This window comes from Bidens hawaiensis, unplaced genomic scaffold, assembly GCF_021521415.1.
Source record: "Bidens hawaiensis isolate Kalapana, Puna unplaced genomic scaffold, B.hawaiensis_p1.1 tig00029268_1, whole genome shotgun sequence".
Taxonomy (NCBI): domain Eukaryota; kingdom Viridiplantae; phylum Streptophyta; class Magnoliopsida; order Asterales; family Asteraceae; genus Bidens; species Bidens hawaiensis.
Genome location: NW_027494818.1, coordinates 230,856 through 249,390, shown reverse-complemented (window position 1 = coordinate 249,390; position 18,535 = coordinate 230,856). Strand labels below are relative to the sequence as shown.

Sequence of the window (18,535 nt, the reverse complement as noted above, 5' to 3'; positions counted from 1 at the left end):
GACAAGGTTTGAAAGTTATGTAATGTTTTACGGTTGAAGTTTATATTCCGCGTGAAGTTTTAATTAACTCTGATATTTAGAACTGCATTTATGAGTAAATTCAACACCAAAGTAGGGCTACCGGTAACGAGGCCTTACAGCAGGGGGGTGCAAATTTGGGTTTCTGGACTAGAAATTCATCGAACTCGTGCGTGCGGGCACGTCCCGCGGACAATTTCACTACAAATGATTAAATTGGCCACCGACCAAAATTTCCTTGCACACGGTTTTGGGAAGTGGTTAGATAAAACACAAGGACAGAGCGAGTTCTTGAAGGAGATTCTAACGCTTGCTTGTTACAAACACAAGAACATCATTTGTCTCCTTGGGTTTTGTGACGAAGATGACGAGAAAATACTTGTATACAAGTATGAGGTTAATGGAAGCCTTGATAGGCATCTAGCCGATACGAACCTAACATGGGAGGATCGTCTTCGAATATGTCTTGATGCGGCTCGTGGACTTAAGTATCTTCATGATGATGTGGGTGTGGGCCACAGGGTGATACACCGGGACATCAAGAGCTCTAACATTTTGCTGGACGAGGACTGGAAAGCAAAAATTTCAGATTTTGGATTGTGTAAAATAGGACTTAGAAATGAGTGGTTCTCTTTTCTTGTCTCGAATATTGCTGGTACTATAGGATATGTGGATCCACAATATATAGAGACTGGTGTACTTACAAAAGAATCTGACGTGTATGCATTCGGCGTAGTACTGTGTGAAGTCTTATGTGGGAGACCCGCTGTGATCGCAAAGTATTGTAACAAGCGCACATTTCTACCTCTTTTGCTACAGCATCATTATGAAGATAAAAATACGGAAGGAATCTTCTTTGCCAATTTACAAGGAAACATGAAGCCGCGTTCTTGTGACACATTCTTGAATATTGCTTATAATTGCGTGAACAAGGATCGAAGACATAGTCCAACGATGGAAATAGTCGTGAAAGAACTAGAAGCCGCTTTGGAACATCAAACTGCTATAACTTTGATTGTAAGTATAGCATTTCCTTTAAGTATATAATAGACGTTATATTTTCATCGAATAATCATAACGATTGGTATTGTTAGGGTAAACGAACCAGGTTATGGGGATCAAGCTCGGGTGGAGATGTATGGTCGTTTATGCTTAAGAAAAATCAAAAGCTAAGTAAAATAACAATAGATAGCCACACTTGGATTCATTCAATCTCTTTCACGAAGAAAGATCTCGACGATAAATTGCATTATTCGCAAATACATGGTGGGAGCCAAGACAAAAACTCGGGCAGAGTTTCAGAGGTAAATAACTCTTATCGAGCGAGTTAACTATTCATTTGTATGGTAATTCAGAATATCAAAAGGGCTTTGGCTATAGAGTAACAGTAACAGTTAACACTTAACACCACATAGTAATTCATAGCAACTTTTCTACATGTGATATAGTAATAGTAGTGTTATAATTATGACTACTAATATTATTTCCATTTATTATTATTGTTATTGTTGTTATTTCTATTATTATTATTATTATTTGAAAATGATTTTAACATGGGTGTTATTGGCTTTCATAGATTAACTTTGATGATGGTGAAGAAATAACTGGGATATCCGTAACAACCGGAAAATATTATGGTCTAGAGCTAGTCTCATCAGTGCGCTTTATGACTAACAAAAGGGAGTATGGTCCTTTTGGTTATGAGACACGTAGTTGTTTTTCAAAATCTTGGGAGGCTGGTTTGTTTGGCAGGCTTTATGGTCGTTGTGGATGGGAATTGGATGCCATCGGCTGTTGTTTTATGATACGTTCTTCTTTTCCTTGATATGCACCGTCAGCCTGGACTATTGGTCTTAATTGTGTGATCAAGTTTGACATGCGTGAAGAAAATTTAGGTTAGAATTGTAATCACTAGAAAGTTAGTGTAGAGTCAATGTATGTATTTGTGATTCAATACGTCAATATTGTAAACTAGAAAACTGATTAGATAGAGCGTAGGGCTATCGCATCGGTTAGAACACATTGGTATATAGGTCGGTCAAATGTAAATATTCGGTGATAAACCCCTAATCGAAAATCCCAGTTTCTATTGCTTTGCCGTTAAAAGTTCTTTATTCTTGTTTGATGGTTGAATCATGATCTCCTAGGATCAACAAGGAAATGCTAAAATGTGGATAACATATACTTTTAATTTCCATTTGATAGCAGTAGTAGTTGTTTAAGAAGTGCAGTATCGGGCAGTTCGTGACTAGCGTATCTAGTATTTGAGTAATGGGTATGGTGATCATTTGTCACAACCGGTTGCAAGGTGGCACAAAGTGATAAAAAAACATTTTAATTAAAAAATTGAAAATTTTGTTTTGTCCACAACCGGTTGCAACCTAGGTTGATCCAACAACACAAGTTTGCAACCAAACTTATATATCTAACTTGGTTTTTTTTTCATGAAAATTACAACTTTTAACTTTAATATAAAAAATGTAACAACACGGTTTATTTATAAAAAAATATTGAACGTTTTGATATAAATTTTATAAAAAATGAAGCATTTTTATTTAATAAAATATTGGTTTAGATTGGATTATGATACTGAATAAAATATTAAATTGAGCTGGGTTATATACGTAAAAGAGAGAGAAATTAATTTTTTAATAAATAATTGGGTTGGTTTGGATTGTGATAGTATATAGTAGTCACTGTGTTTTTGCTTTAATTTTAAATTAATGGGATGGTACAAAGATTTGAGTATGTAAAAGTCATCTTAATCAATATGAGATTACAAAGGCTATGATCATGTATTCAGTTGTAGATAAGCTTTTTAAATGGATTGTTACAACAAATTTTAAATACAATAATTTAAATAGACTGTGTTTCCTTCTTTCTTGTATAAGCACGTCGGTAATCTGGCATATATTTTTTATTGGGTTTAAACAATTAAATTTTTTAATGAGCTTATTGTGTTTGGTATGGGCTGTGCAAATTATTTTTTTTATGAAAATGGGTTTAAATGAATTGGGTAATTGGGTTTAAACATGAGAATACATTTTTTTTTTAAATTTCTGGCCTACCTAGGCGATTGGGCCGGGAGCCGCCACCGATCAGTAGTATCTGCAACAGCAAGATTTATCAAAATAAAATGTATAAACTATAATCTAATATAGTTATAAAGTATAATACCTGTCCTATAATCACCAAGAAATATTTCTCCATATATAACCGTCCCGCTGATAGATTTCCGGCTTTCCTTTCACAAATTCTGCAGAAACATCTCCGCATAGTGTTTGACCAAACGTTGACTCGAAAACGATGAACTTACAAAACAGAGTTTTCAATAATTTGAGCCTTTAAATGGAATTGAATTCCAGAAGAATATGTTACCTTTATTCTGTACATTAACAACATAAATGAAGTTTACAGTAAACCGTTTAAATACCACATAATGGTTTTAGAAAATAATTATTCGTCTGAGTCAACATTATTATTATTATTATCACTGGAGGATGTTCGTCTTCTTTCTGATAGGGTAATCGGTCCCATAACGGGCCCCGCTGATGTTATGTTTAGTGGGCCACTACCTGAAGATGATGCTAACAGATGAGCATGAGGTGAAGCTGTTGAGAAATTGTAAGCGAAGACTCCCATTGGGTGGTCAAACTTGCAACTCAGACCGAATTTACATATCCCGTAACGAGAATAGAATATACACAAAGGCTTTCCCTGTTGAAAAATAAGAATAAATTTGGATAAAAGATTTGAAGATACTGTGAAATAGAAAACCACTTGTAAACTCGTGAAAACCACCTTTTAAATTTTCATTCTTTTTAGATGTTATTAATCTTTACCAAAACAAAAAAGAAATTAAAATAAATATACGCAGATCGCGAAAGTACATATCTGTAGCTCTTAATATACATATATTTACCTCGTATGAGATACATATATGTAATTTCGCAAGATACATGTATGTATTTTCACGATCTACATATATTTTTTTAATTTCTTTTTGGTTTTGTTAAAGATTAATGACATACAAAAGGAATCAATAAATAAAGATAAAAAAAACTAGTGCTTAAAAGTGGTTTTCACGAGTTTTCAAGTTAAAAGTGGCTTTCGTTGGAACTGGAACCCTCCCCTAAATATATAATTATGACTAACCGGGCGTAAAGGAAGGCCGACTGGACTCAAAGCACAATCAGGTGCGGGAATCACTCGTTCTCTAGGGTGATGAAATCTGCAGACTGCACCGAATTTACAGTCACCGGTTTTCATGTAAAATTGACAGTCAGGCTGGCCTGGCCTTTCTGGGAATACATTTTCCCTTGGTAATGCATAATATGAAGAATATGCTCCACTTAATGTTTCATTAGCTGATTCATTCAGTTGTGAAGTTCCATATATTTGACTGTTTGTAATTGCTTGCTGTTGGTTCTCCAAAGATGAAATCGAGCCCATAGAACCCTGAAAAGAAGTGACCAAGCGAGCTTAAACGAGCCTGAGCTGAAATCGAGCCTAAATTGAAGCTCGTCTAACAATCAAGTTCGACTAGGCTCGTGAGCCTCAAACGAGCCTTTAGGTATTGTTAATATAATAACTTTATTTAATACAACAAATGTTCATTACATAATATATATTATTATATAGGTATATTGGTTTTAAATTATCTCACCTATCACCTTTTAGTGGCTGCCGGTCTCAACTAACGAAATGACTAGTGACGGTCCCACCTTTTATCATTTTATCTACCAGTGAATACTGTCAAACGAAATCCTACCGCCGTTATTTTTTATGACATGGTATGCGTGCGTGTCAAAAACTTGCTTATGTGACATATGCGTGGCGTGTTTATGTGGCAGATTGCACCACCACCGCCACCAGCATGGCATCGCACCATCACCTGCCACAACAGCGACCAAAACGGGCAGATCTATAATCGCCGGAAACCAACAAATCATTTTTTCACCGTGCAGATATTGTTTCCGGCGAGTATAGATCTGCCTCTTTTGGTCATTGTGGTGGGAGGTGGTCGTGTGATGTCGCAATGGTGGTGGCGGCGGCGGCCGCCATGGTGGTGGTGTTGGCTGCCAAGGTAGTGGTGGTGGTGCAATTTGCCACATAAGCACGCCACGCATATGCCACATAAGCAAGTTTTTGGCACGTAAGCATGCCATGCCATAAAAAACTAACGATGTTTGGATTTCGTTAATCAGGGTTCGTTGGTAGAAAAAATAATAAAAGAGCTATTTCGTTAGTTGGGACCGGTAGCGACCAAAAGGTGATAGTCGGGATTATTTAAAACCAACATACCTATTATATATATAATTAATATAAAAATAACTAAATAATATATTATGTTATTTATATAAAAATATAACTTTATATATACAGAAACAATTATTAAATAACCAAGCCTCTCCCGAGCTTGAAAATTTTCTCAAGAGCCGATCTTGAGCTTTGGATATAGAGCTCAAAACGAGCAGAGCTCGACTCTGACTCGTTTATGCCCCTAATTAAAACCCATCTTACTCTGTAGGCAGCATTCCATCCTGGAACTGAAATCACACCCTGTGGTAGAATCATCTGTGGATAATTTGACGGGGCTTGCCAGCGAGGACTAGGAACAAAGGAAGCTCTAGACATGGACCAATTTGAAACTCCACCCGGGTATGAATGCTGACCTGGACTTGTTGGTGACTGTACTGTAGGGTAAACTGAAGAACCACTATATGTGACCATCATATTAGATGGTTGAGAGTGGTGGAATTTACAAGTGTTTCCAAATTTGCATTGTCCGATTCTTAAATAATAAGGACATTCAGGCTCATTCTGCATTAGAGCATTACAAATATAATTTCAGAAAACCAAAATTTCAAAAACTGGTTTGTAATATGAGTATTAATAATAAGTGATGCAAACCGGGCGAAGTGGATAACCCAAAACATTCAGTGAAACCCGCCCAGCCATGTCTCGAGGATGATGAAATTTGCATGTTGCTCCAAATTTGCAGGTACCCGTCTTTAAGTAGTACTGGAGGTGAACCCAGAAAAATATATAACAAATAAAAAAAAGAAGAAATTTCATAGTCTACAAACTCGGAAAATATCATATGTGCCCATGCAAAACTAATAATATCATATATGCCCTTACAAGGTAGTTAAAGTCTCAAATATACCAATTCATTAAAATTAACTTAATAAATGACCATTTTACCCTTATTTTTCTAAAACTTCAAACTTTCATATCCGTATCTTTAACTTCAAATCTTTGTATATACCTATACCCATTTTTAGCTTAAATTTAATGCACCCATAAACAATAGATTTCTAAAAATATTAGATAAACCTGGTTCGATTATGTGATTCGAACATACGGATTCGATTGTTCAATTATCTATCAAGGAGAGAACAAAAGAGGAGACACCGCGGTTTAGTTCGCTTGCTTATTGTCAATGTCGATCAAAATCCAAACAAAAAATAGTGTTTATACAAATATAACGGAAAAGGGTAGAATGATCATTAAGTAAAATATCATTTAAGATGGGTATATATGATATTTTTAGTTTCGATTGAGCATATATGAAACTAATTCTTATAGTCTAATACTGAAGTGACATGTATAAATACCAAAAATGCTATACAAACCGAAGCCAGTGAATAATATAGACATACCTGGCATTCAGCTTGTCCTGGTCTCTCTGGATATTCTCCTCTCATTTTTGCAGTTGCAATAGCCTAAAACCATTGATAACATGAACTATTATTACCTTTAATTGCCATGAAAACTTATTATTACTAAAGGTTTTTATATGAACAAAACTGTGAAGCGTGCCATTTACAGATATATAAACAGTTTTACCATTTCTTTTAACTTGTTAATTTATTAAAGTTGCAGAATCGGTTTTTACCAGACTTCTGTTAGGAGGATGATTGAAACGACACATTGCCCCAAACCTACAAAGGCCTGTTCTGATGTAATATGAACAGTCTGGCTCTCCTTCACGCACAGGGTAAGATCCTGGCTCCATTGTTTCATTTGCTCTCAAGTTCAGTTGCCATAATGCATCTGAAATAAGATCACAGGTGTAAACTAGGTTTGTTGACCGATTTTGACCAACTAAACACACATCCTGAGCATGAAATTGTTATTCTATACATAATAACTTTCACTTGTGCAGCAACATTTTTGAAATCTCTACATATCCCTGTTATGGCGTAGATTGTCTCTTATATTTACCGAACGTTCGGCAGAAAGTTCGTTTATGTCCGTTCGTTTAAAAAATGAATGAACATGAACAACGAATTTCATTCGATCAACTAAATAAATGAACATGAACAAAGGTCATGTTTGTTCAATTGTGTTCGCGAACATTCGACAAGGTGTTCGTTTACGTCTGTTTATGTTCGTTAGCGTTTGTTGATGTTTGTTCCTTAAAAGGTTTCATACAAATTAATTTATGAATACAAATGCTAAAAAAAACACCAACACAAACTTGGTAGCCGGACCGGACCGAACCAAACCGTTGACACTAATCATTCTCGGCTAGCTAGATCATATAAAACATTGTTTGTGTTCATCTGTTTTCCCATTCATTTGTGTCCGTGATCCGGTCACGAACAAGTACATTTCCTTAATGAACGAACACGAACAACTTTTGTGCGTTAACTGTTCACTTGTCGAATAAAAGCTTACCGAACGAACATGAACAACGCCTTATTCCGTTCGGTTCATTTATTCACCTAAACAAAATTAGCCAGCACTAAACACCTAAACAAAATCATCTAAAACATCTTATTTGGGGAAACAAAGTCAAAATAACCCCTAACTTCACCAACAAAAGTCAAAATCAACTCCTGTAATCAAACATTCACCACATCTATATATCTAATTACTAAACTACACACAAAACAGATAGATACATAATAATAATAATAATAATAATAATAATATAATTCAACCTTCATCTAAGGGCGGAGGAGACAGAGACGATGCCACGTCAGCAGCAGTCACCAGCGATCGTGACATCTGAATTCCGCTATCAAACTCCATAATAACTCCACCACCGGAACAACGCTGATGACGTCATCCATCAGCACCACCGGAACTTAATCTCCGGCAATATGATACACATAATAATAATAATAATAGTAATAATAATAATAATAATAATTTGGAAAAGTATATAGAGTTATAGACTACAAGGTGTGTGTGTGAGAGAGAAAGTGAGAAAGAGAGAGTTGGTTGTTTGTTACTGGTAGGTTCTGTTCTCGCCACACACGAATGAGCAAGAAAGAAGAAAAAGAAGAAGAAACAGCCAACCAAAAAGTATAAATAAATAAATATTATTATTATTATTATTATTGATTATTTTATGAAAATCGTGTGTTTGTACATCGCACTCTCGAATGATGGACAAATAAATTTGTTAACTGAATTAATATGAAATTGAGCATAAACTAAACCGGTTTGAGATGATTTTGTAGAAAACGGTTTGGAACCGAATGAAACCGTAGGTTTGGAACAGATTTGTAATTTCTTCACCAAAACCAGTTCCAAACCGGTTAGCCAAACTAAAACTGGCCAAAACTGATCAAAACTGATCGTAATCTGCTCAAGAAACCGGTTTCAACCCGAACTGACACCAATCATAAACTGGTTTTGACTTTTGTTGACTAAACCGGTTTGTGCATCTATACGGCTAATTGGAGAGTTTCGTTGCCATACTCTGCTCAAACTATGTTATCTTAACTGGGTCATTGCCGGCTTCATAGTTTGGCTTAGGCGTTTTCGGGAAACCAAACCGTCAGGACGTCTTCCAGAATCGTGAAAAAAATTTGGGCCTTAAATTAGAGTATTTGGGTTTAAAGTTTAAACATTTAAGAATACATACTTTTTTAAAATAAAATATATATGTATTATTAAGAATAAATAAATTCGGGCATATCGAGGTGTCGGACTGGGACCACCCGTCCTGCCTCAAAGCTGGCGTACCATCGGATGTCACTTGACGGTTTTTGTGTCACTACATGAGCAGAACTCTCTGACGTAACATATGGTGTGACGAAAACTCATATAGACTCGAGATTCAAATTAACAATCTTACAAGAGGTAACTCAAATCCTTATTTGACGTAATCCTAAAAAAAAATGATACAAGTGGATGTTCAAATTTATCTCTTCACGGTAAAACCCAAGGCTATAATTGTTGTTATTCTTATTATAATAATTATTATTGTGTGAAAGATAGAAAGAAAGAAAGAGAAAAAGATTATTTGCTTTATCGGCACGCGCGCCACCAACTAAAACTCGCGCGAGTTACTTGCTTGTCGCTTTCCAAGGATAAAAACATACACGTTTTCTCTGCACTTTATTTTATTTTATTATTATGAGAAATTGTTATTTTTGGGATGTTCAAAAGAAATTATTTTTTTGGGATGAAACTATGAATTGATATCCGACTTATTTTAGTTGTTGAAAGAAGTTTGAAAAAAAGTCATTTAAATCGGTTTATTTATTAAGGGTAAAAGGAATAAAAATGAGAAGGATAAGACAAAATTTGTATATACACAAAAAATCTCTCAAAAAAAAACACAACGGTGAGTAAAAATAACATTGTGTATTTTTGTTTATTATTTTGTTTTATATTTATCTTCGTCATTGATTGTGTTTTTATTGACATTGTGTCTTTTTTTTTCTTAATATTGTGTTATACAGTATTACTCAACACTGTGTTATATTCTATTCACCATTGTGTTATATATTGCGATCTATTGTGTCTTTTGGATATATTTTCGTCATTGTGTCTTTGATTTCGGTATTATGTCTTTTCGCCGATTTTTTTAACGGGAATGACGGGTGAAACATTTTAGTTTTAAATGTTTTCGTTTTTTATTTATATTTTGAGTTATGATTTTTTATTTTTTTATTTTTTTTTTTTGAATTTATTTTTAAAGAATGTTTTACATGATCAAAAATTATACTCACACTTCTTATTTTTGTCTCCCTTATATTTAATTTTACCTTTATCCACATAATATCATAATCGTTGCATATTATTTAAGTACTCATACGAGTACAAAATAAATGGCTTTTATATATAGAAAAAAAAGTTTCAAAGAACGATCGTTATCTATTGTAGGTCTATTACTTACCCTAATTTGTTACATGTCTGATCAATAATAAGACCTATAAATGGTCTTTTTTGAAGAGTGGGCTTTATAGTTATAAAAAATGGCCTATACACATTTTTTGGAACAATAATTTTGATCATTGGCGGTGCAATGGCCACCCAGTCATTCATTCTCAGAGTACAGAACCGTGGATGTTAGGTTGGCACATTCCCGTAGGGAAGCTCATACGCCAGTTCGCCCCATCGGTCTTAACCCAAAACCACTCTTAAAGGAAAACCCGCTAAAGATTAGAAAACACGGGGCCCAACCCGAAACCACTATTTTGTCACAAGTGGGACTTGAACTCAAGGCATCCCCTTTATATTTAAACGAAATCTTTGGATGTCTCACATCAACCACTTATATCTCTCCTCTCATTCTCTCTCATTCACCCTCTCACACACAATCTAAAAACCGTATTGAAATTTTAATCTCTCTCTCTCATTTAGGAGTCACCTAGGATTCAAACCACACAAAAACTCTCTATTGGAGATGTCCTTAGACTAGAGGTACACTAACAGGGTCTATATACATACAAAATGGACCTATCTGTCATCCTTAAATGTAAAATATGTTTTTAAAAAAGAAGCCAAAAATTTCATACCCTCACTGATAACAGGTTCTTAGCTGTGGCTGAAGGCTAACTACCCTTTGGACCGGTACCGCACAATATAATCCATTTGCATTTACCTCCTTACTTAAAATATTAAATATCAACTTTAATTTAAACGAGCTGGCTTGAGCCATCAAAGACTCTTGAGACCAATACAAAAATCCTTTTTTAGAATAAATTGAAGTTGAATATGATACTAAAGTTCGTTGACTTTTGTTTGCCATCAAATGAAGTTATTTGACTTCAAGGTGAAGGTCCTTGCAATTTAGTAATTTCTTAGCTACCACATACTACAAAATTGATTAATTGGTAAGAAACCTAGCAATTAAGTAACTAATCGGATTCATCCTTTAATCAAAATTTTTTTGAGGTATACCTTACTTAAAAGGGGATTATGTACTTGTTTACATTCTTCAATTGCAATTAAAGTGACTCTTTTACGCACCCTTAACAACCAACTAAACTACGATTAAGACTAATTTTAGAGTAAACTGCGGTTTTCGTCCCTGTGGTTTGTTCAAATATGTGGTTTTAATCCAAACTCTTTTGGCACGCTTATATGGTTACATCTAGGCATGTACAAAACGGTTTAGAAACCAAAATCGGTTCGAGTTATAAACCCATCTGGATTGGTCAATGTGGCCCGAACCAAATTGGGTTGCAAACCGGTTTGGAGACACGAATGTTCAGCCCTATCGAACCGGTTTGGATCAGGTTGGAACTTGGAACTAGTTTGGGATTTATAATTAAAAAAATAAAAAAAAACGTTTTTTTTTTGCCATGTTTTTTCGTTTTGGGTTAGGTCCAAACCGGTTTCTAGGAATGAAACAACAAACTGGTTACGAACCGTCGGGTTCAAACCGGGTTGTGACAAAACACTTTTTTGTTGAACCGGGTCGGGTTATAAACCGGGCTAGCAGGCCCGGTTCCGGTTTTTTACACCTCTAGTTTACATCTACTAACAAAAACTCTTTATTAAATCCAAAAAAATTGTAGGGATGTGCAAAAACCGATCCAAACCGGCCCGAACTGGAACCGACAGCGCAAACTGTATAATTCGATCCATTCTTTGGTTATATAAGTAGTGATTTGGTTTCCAGTTCGGTCCAGTTTGAAACAAGCCAAAACCGAGACTGACCAATAAGTGGCCCTTTTGTTTCCTCAAGATCTCTCATCCATGTACAGTGCGGTTAACAGTGTTTTCAGCCCACTAATGAACCTAGACCCATTCGGGTAACAGTCTAGCCCGGCATGTACATCTTGTCACATCTACTTCCGATCACAGTTAACATTAAAAACAACAGTAAAAAACTAGTCAACAAAGAGTACAAAACTCTACTAGATTATCACAATAAAGAACAATAAAACACTAGTCAAAAGTTAACAGTGGTAGCATAGGAAAAAAACAGAAACAATAAATAAAGTTTCGCGTACTTAAAACCGAACCAACATAAATCGATCGGTCTCAAGCAAGACCATAAACCAACATGTACCTGACTACCTTAATTTATAGAATTCCCAACATTTTAAACAAAACATATATGTGTTACCAGCAAGTGACTCACTAACCAGTTCAACATCTCAGGTAAATCATAACGAGTTTGACCTGCTTTCACTACTAGTAACCTCCGAGTTTGACACGCTTTCGCTACCAGTATCATCCAAGTTTGACCCGCTTTCACTACCAGTATCATCGAAATAAACATCTACAGAAAAGATTATTTTGATAAAGAAATATAAAAATGCAACTCCAAAAATTCATTATTTGTCTATTTATCCAAGATTCTAAAATGACTATTATAAACATCTACACATGTGTAGATTGACTACAATACATTTGTACGAAACCTGTTAAGAAGAAGATAGACATGAGAGAAAAAAGTTAAACAAATTACATAAAAAAAAAAAGATAAGGAAATCATTTAATCTTTTACTAACACCTTTTCCAATTAATAATTAGTAATGAATGGCTTACATGAAAAAGAATAACCTCGATCTTAGATTTTTGAGCAATAATTCATATTTTTAAAACTATGTACTGATTAAATAGAAATGTGTAGGTTATTTTGGATAATACAACCTACAAATGATTAACACATGTGCAAATTTTATATATAAATTAAATTTCTTCTTTTTTTTGAGTTTTAATAGAAATGAACAAATATTGCATTCAAATTTATTTGTTCATATTTTAACGAAAGCTTTATTTTGTTCTACGTGTTCTCTCAAAAAACTATTTTTGTCTAGAACCCTCCCCTATATGCGCGCACACACAAAAACTATGTGTGTGTGTGTCTCTCTCTCTCTCTATATATATATAGGGTAGAGATACTGTGCAAAAAACAAAGGCAAAAGTACTAAAACGCTAAAAAACACTCAACCAAACCCTAAAACGCTCAAAAACGGTTTTCGTGAAAAAAGGTGAAAAATTGATCGATTAACCATCCAAAACTGTTTTTTTCGGTAAACCAATGATTAATTGGATATGTATTGACGATTCCGAGATGTTGGGATGTGATTTCATGGATCGATTTCGTGAAAAAATGGATTCGCGTACCTATTGTACGTTAAGGTATTACTGTATTGGATCTTTTCCCATATATATATATATAATTCATGATAAAAATTACCTCTCACTAATTTGTCAAGTTCAGTTGAATCATCCGGCACTTTCCTTAGCTTTTTTGACCTGCTAATCCAATCTTGAGTGCAAAATAATGCTTCAGCCACTGAAGGCGACACAGAACTTTGAACTTCACCCAACACATTGCCATCAATGTTTAAATCTGTCCACAATGGAACAGCTGAGATTGGAATGGCCAAAACATCTTTAGCCATTTTAGACAGTACCGGAAATCTTTCACCATTAACCTTCCACCAAACCAATATATCAGTTCTATCACAACACAAAATTTCCTCATTAAGATAAATATCAATTTCCGACACGTGTCCTGCATTACCACCAAAACCAACTTCACGCCTCTCACCCGCCCGTAAAGAACGTCTGGCATGCAACAAGTAGTCCTTAAAACCGCTAGTTTGAAAGTTTGCAAGTTGATGTGGGGCTCCAAGCTTCTTAACATACTCATTAAACAAATCAATATAGCAGAAACTACCAGTTCCGTCTTCTTTTTCCATGAAGGTTCACCTTCATCAGTGTATTCATGTCTAAATGTCATACTTTTCCCAAAACTACATTCAATAAGGTCCATTTTAAAACCAGGATCAAGTATATTCGCAATATATATTAGCATATTTGAATCCTTAACGTCTCCCCAGTACTCGTTATATTTCCATTTCATTTCAACCGGCTTAAAAAAAAGCTTCTTGCTACGCACACACGATAGTTTCTCATCAACCAATCCATAATCAGCTTCTAAAATTTGACCCAAAAAAATATTAGATGTCACGTCACTCAAATTCGGGTTTAATTCTTCTTTGACAGTTAACTGAAATAAACCTGTCAAACAACATACAGCTTTCCTCACCTTTTCCCATTTAATACAAACCGGATTCCCACAAGTGTTATATAATTCACGCTTATACAGTGAATCATTTTCTTCAAACCAATTGAAAACATCCTCAAATTGCTGACATGTACGTAACATAGTTAAAGTGGAGAACCATATCGTTGGGATATCAAGAGTATCACGAGTCAAACAAGAATCGGATGGCATCATATGTTGCCTAGCAAAATCTTCAAACTTCTTAATTCTGTCGGGCGATTCTAGCATATACCTAACCGCCGCACGCACACGTACAATCCATTTATCATAATCTTTAAACACCTGTTTAATCATAATTGTCGTAAAGTCTGTAAAACATTTGAGGCGAAGAAACTTACCATCCAACACAGGGTTCACTAACCTTGTCCCCAAATAACTAATCGCAGCGTTATTTAAGCTTGTATTAGTAGCAGAAATAGTCAAAACATTATTAATTCCCCAATCATGTAAACACTTTTCAATCACCTGTCCTATCTCCTCTCCATTATTACCACATATCGGACTAAATCCGATATTTCTCTTGTGTAAATTCCAATCATTATCGATAAAATGAGCAGTTATGCATAAGTAATTCACTGATTGTTTTGACATCCAAGTATCCAAGCTTAAGCAAACTCGTTGATCTGTTGAATTAATTAAACTTTTCAACTTCGCCTTCTCATCCATGAAAAGCTGAAAACAAGCCTCGGAAATTGTTTCACTAGATGGCATATGAAAACCAGGAAATGCGATTTCCATATCGTCTAAAAATTCATATTCAACAACAGAGAACGGAAGTTCATCGACTATTATCATCTCTACTAGGGCTTTTGTAACACTCTCTTGATCATACTTTCGACGTTTCGCACTCCTAGTAGACGATGTCATATTCAGCAGCTATATTTAAGAGATTACCTATGAAATACTACTTGATTAGCAAAGAGAGAATGGACATTGTAACCAAAATCAAATGTTATCGATCAGAGTTGTAGAACTCGTTAGCGCTAGTCCGTAGTGATTAATCGGGATTAATCAGATTGGAACTTTTATATGAAATATTAACATACACACACACATACACACATTTTTATATACCAATTATTATCGATAAAATGAGCAGTAGCAGTGTTATACATAAAGTTGAGGTGTAAGCGAGCCGAGCTCGAGCTCGGATCATTTAGAGTTCTTATTCTAAAGCTCGAGCTTGGCTAAATAGTTGTTTTTCAAGCTCGAGCACATCTCGGTTATTATTTATATATTTACTTATATACGTTTTTAATTATTTTTAAATATTTTGAGAAAAACCTTAGACAAGCCTAAGCTCAGCTCGTTTCGAGCTCTTATTCTATAGCTCAAGCTGGATTCATGAGTTGTTTTTCAAGCTCGGGCTCGTCTCGGTTATTATTTATAAATTAACTTATATATGTTTTTAATTATTTTTAAATATTTTGAGAAAAACCTTAAACAAGCCTAAGCTCAGCACTTTTCGAGCTCTTATTCTAAAGCTCGAGCTTGGCTCATGAGTTGTTTTTCAAACTCGGGTTCGTCTTGGTTATTAGTTATTAAATAACTTATATATGTTTTTAATTATTTTTATATGTTTTGAGAAAAACCTTACACAAGCCTACGCTCAACTCAAGCTCATGTAGTACCTTAAACGACGAAGCGAGCCAAAGCTCAGCTCAACACAAGCTCGGGTGTGCGTTTGTTAAATTAATACATAGAAGTACAAATGAGGTCATCATCATTGTACTCAGTATATCCCACCAATAGCAAAGCTATGGTAGGGTCTGAAGAGGGTAAGATGTAGACAACCTTACCTCTACCCCATAGAGGTAGAGAGGCTGCTTTCGATGAGACCCCCAGTTCGATATTAGTTTTGCATCAAGCTTTGGACATAAGGCACATAACACCCAACCATTGAAGAACCGGTGCATGTACCATTGTCTTTCGGCTATCAACGCCACCACATGATGCCTGATTAACCTTCCGTCACTTTTGACGTTATTTTCACGAGATTAGTAAAATAACGTCAAAATTAGTGCAATTTCACGTTTGCCCACCCAAGGGTTCACACATATATACATTATATCCGCGCACCGCAAGCAAGGCGATAGAAGTACAAATAAGGTAATACTTAAAAATACACAAGGCTCAAGCTCGATAACTGCTCGTTCTAAGCCTTTTATCAATCCGAACTCGAGTAACGCACCCTAACATAAGTAATTTACTGATTGATTTGATATCCAAGTGTCCAGGCTTTAGCTAAACTTTTCAATTTCAACTTCTCATCCATGCAAAACTGAATACAAGCCCTAGAAATCGAATCACTATACAGCATACGGAAACCTAATTACGCGATTTCCCTATCGTCTGCAAACTCATCTAATTCAACAACTGTAAACAGAAGTTCATCAACTATTATCAATTTATCATATCTAAAGCCGTTTTTGTACACTATCTGGTTCAAAAATTTCGGCGTATCGTAAACCTAGAGTACGGGACATAATCTACAGCTAGATTCAAGTGTTCGCCTATGGATTACTACACGATTGAACAAATATTGTTGCCGGAATCAAGTACTTATTGATATAACTCATATAAGGATATTATAATATCTTTAGTTAAACACAGTATTGATGTACAAAGGATGAAATGAAATGAAATGAAACTACCTGTTGACTGTGAGAATATACGCCGAAGAAGAACGTCTCCGGCGAAGAAATGAGCGGGAACCAACGGCGGGAAAACACACAGAGTGAGAACTTACGAGCCGCGCTTGTTTATGCTCGAGCTCGGTTCGTTTTTAACTTAAGAGAGTTCAGGCTCGTGTTTGGCTGGTTTAGAGTTGTATTTTTAAAACTCGAACTCGACTCGTTTATTATTATTTTTTTTTAATGAAAAAAAATCTCAAGTGTAAATCTACCCTTTCGGAGCTATGTCTAAAGTTGACTCGTCGACATTTGTGAGACCAGACCCCCCTCCTGATGCGTGAAAATTGGGTAGAATACGTAAAACCTCGCTCATGTCGAGTTCGAACCCGGGATAAAGCCCCGATTCATCCCTTCTTCCAGAAGGCCATGAAAATGACCCAAGTAGGAATTTAACCTCCATCTCCACTATGAAGGGTAGACCAACTAATCATTGAAATGGATGGCTCAGTAGCTCAAATTTTTCCAAAAAAAAAAAAAAAAAAAAAGTTTATAAGAGCCTAGCCCATCTAGAATAGAGATTCATCCCTCATTGATTATGTACTCACCTTAATTGTTTAGATTCTATTATTGTAATTAAAGTGCTTTTCCAGCACCCTTAACAACCAACTCAACTAAGAATAGCTTAAGAATAGTTTAAGTGAACTATACACATTTATTCAAATCACTTTTAACTATTTAAGTTCATATATTGTGTAAAATGAAAGAGGAAAAAAGAGCTACACGCTCAGTTGAAAGTTTCACATTTCACATCTAAGAACATGTGTTGTAGTGTGAAATATGATGATAGATTGAAATGAGGACAAAGGATTGATTTGTACGCCTAATATCACCTTCACCAAAGTGTCCCGCGCCCCTTCCCCACCAAGGCGGGGCGGTAAAATAGCCGAGCGACCCCATATAGCATTTACACTTTTGACCTCAAATTTGACAATTTGCAACACTTACATCCAATTTTCAAAATAACTTGATCAAAGTCGTGTCAATATATTATAAATAATTCTTTTTTTATTAATTTATAAGATAAAATATTCTTAATATAAAATACCAAAACTTTAAGATGTTACATTAACTGATTAACAAGTTACAACCACTAAGCTTCACTAGACCTGCCTAGTCATATGGTACATTAAAAGTGTTACATAACACCACTCATGTGTAGCAAATCTCCACATTATAAAACTAAACTCACCCCCGTTTAATCCAAATCGGGTATTTTCATGAACCGGGTTTGGTAAAAAAAGTCACGAACAGGATTGGATATGATCGAGTATTTGAACAAATTTTCCGGGTTTATCGGGTACAAATTTTGACCGGGTAGAGATGGAACAAATTCCAACGGGTCCGGGTATAATTTTTTTGAGAAGCCGATGCCTAGCTCGTACCTGCAGGTCGGGTAGGACCGGACCTGGTTTGGGTCGGATACACCGAGTCAGGTCCTGAACCAAGTTTTTTTCCCACCTCTACTACTAACAAAAACTCTTTTGTTGAATCCAAAAAACTGTAGAGGTGCACAATAACCAGTACAGACCGGCCCGAACTGGAA

At 35.3% G+C, this 18,535-nt stretch overlaps 3 protein-coding genes across 4 annotated transcripts; 1 reads left to right on the top strand and 2 right to left on the bottom strand.

Annotated features, from left to right (window-relative positions):
• The first annotated feature begins 225 nt into the window (after positions 1 to 225).
• On the top strand, positions 226 to 2,090 carry LOC143578393 (putative serine/threonine-protein kinase PBL28). The gene is made up of 3 exons (XM_077061988.1): positions 226 to 1,035; positions 1,113 to 1,322; positions 1,595 to 2,090. The coding sequence occupies exons 1-3, from the start codon at positions 226 to 228 to the stop codon at positions 1,841 to 1,843; spliced, it is 1,269 nt and encodes a 422-aa protein (XP_076918103.1). The 3' UTR covers positions 1,844 to 2,090.
• Positions 2,091 to 3,211: 1,121 nt separating this feature from the next.
• On the bottom strand, positions 3,212 to 8,212 carry LOC143578389 (zinc finger CCCH domain-containing protein ZFN-like). Its single transcript, XM_077061984.1, has 7 exons — positions 7,971 to 8,212; positions 6,920 to 7,077; positions 6,684 to 6,746; positions 5,932 to 6,042; positions 5,542 to 5,841; positions 4,174 to 4,476; positions 3,212 to 3,735 (listed from the first exon to the last, which is right to left on the bottom strand). Exons 1-7 carry the CDS (start codon positions 8,059 to 8,061, stop codon positions 3,475 to 3,477), a joined length of 1,287 nt encoding a protein of 428 aa, XP_076918099.1. The 5' UTR covers positions 8,062 to 8,212; the 3' UTR covers positions 3,212 to 3,474.
• Positions 8,213 to 12,187: 3,975 nt separating this feature from the next.
• LOC143578406 (zinc finger BED domain-containing protein RICESLEEPER 1-like) lies at positions 12,188 to 17,070 on the bottom strand. Of its 2 annotated transcripts, XM_077061998.1 has the most exons (3): positions 16,954 to 17,070; positions 13,424 to 15,193; positions 12,188 to 12,499 (listed from the first exon to the last, which is right to left on the bottom strand). In XM_077061998.1, exons 2-3 carry the CDS (start codon positions 13,929 to 13,931, stop codon positions 12,384 to 12,386), a joined length of 624 nt encoding a protein of 207 aa, XP_076918113.1. In that variant the 5' UTR covers positions 13,932 to 15,193; positions 16,954 to 17,070; the 3' UTR covers positions 12,188 to 12,383. The 2 variants fall into 2 exon arrangements, with proteins under 2 accessions (XP_076918113.1, XP_076918112.1); XM_077061997.1 differs by lacking the exon at positions 12,188 to 12,499 and having other exon boundaries at positions 13,418 to 15,193.
• Between the last annotated feature and the right edge of the window lie 1,465 nt (positions 17,071 to 18,535).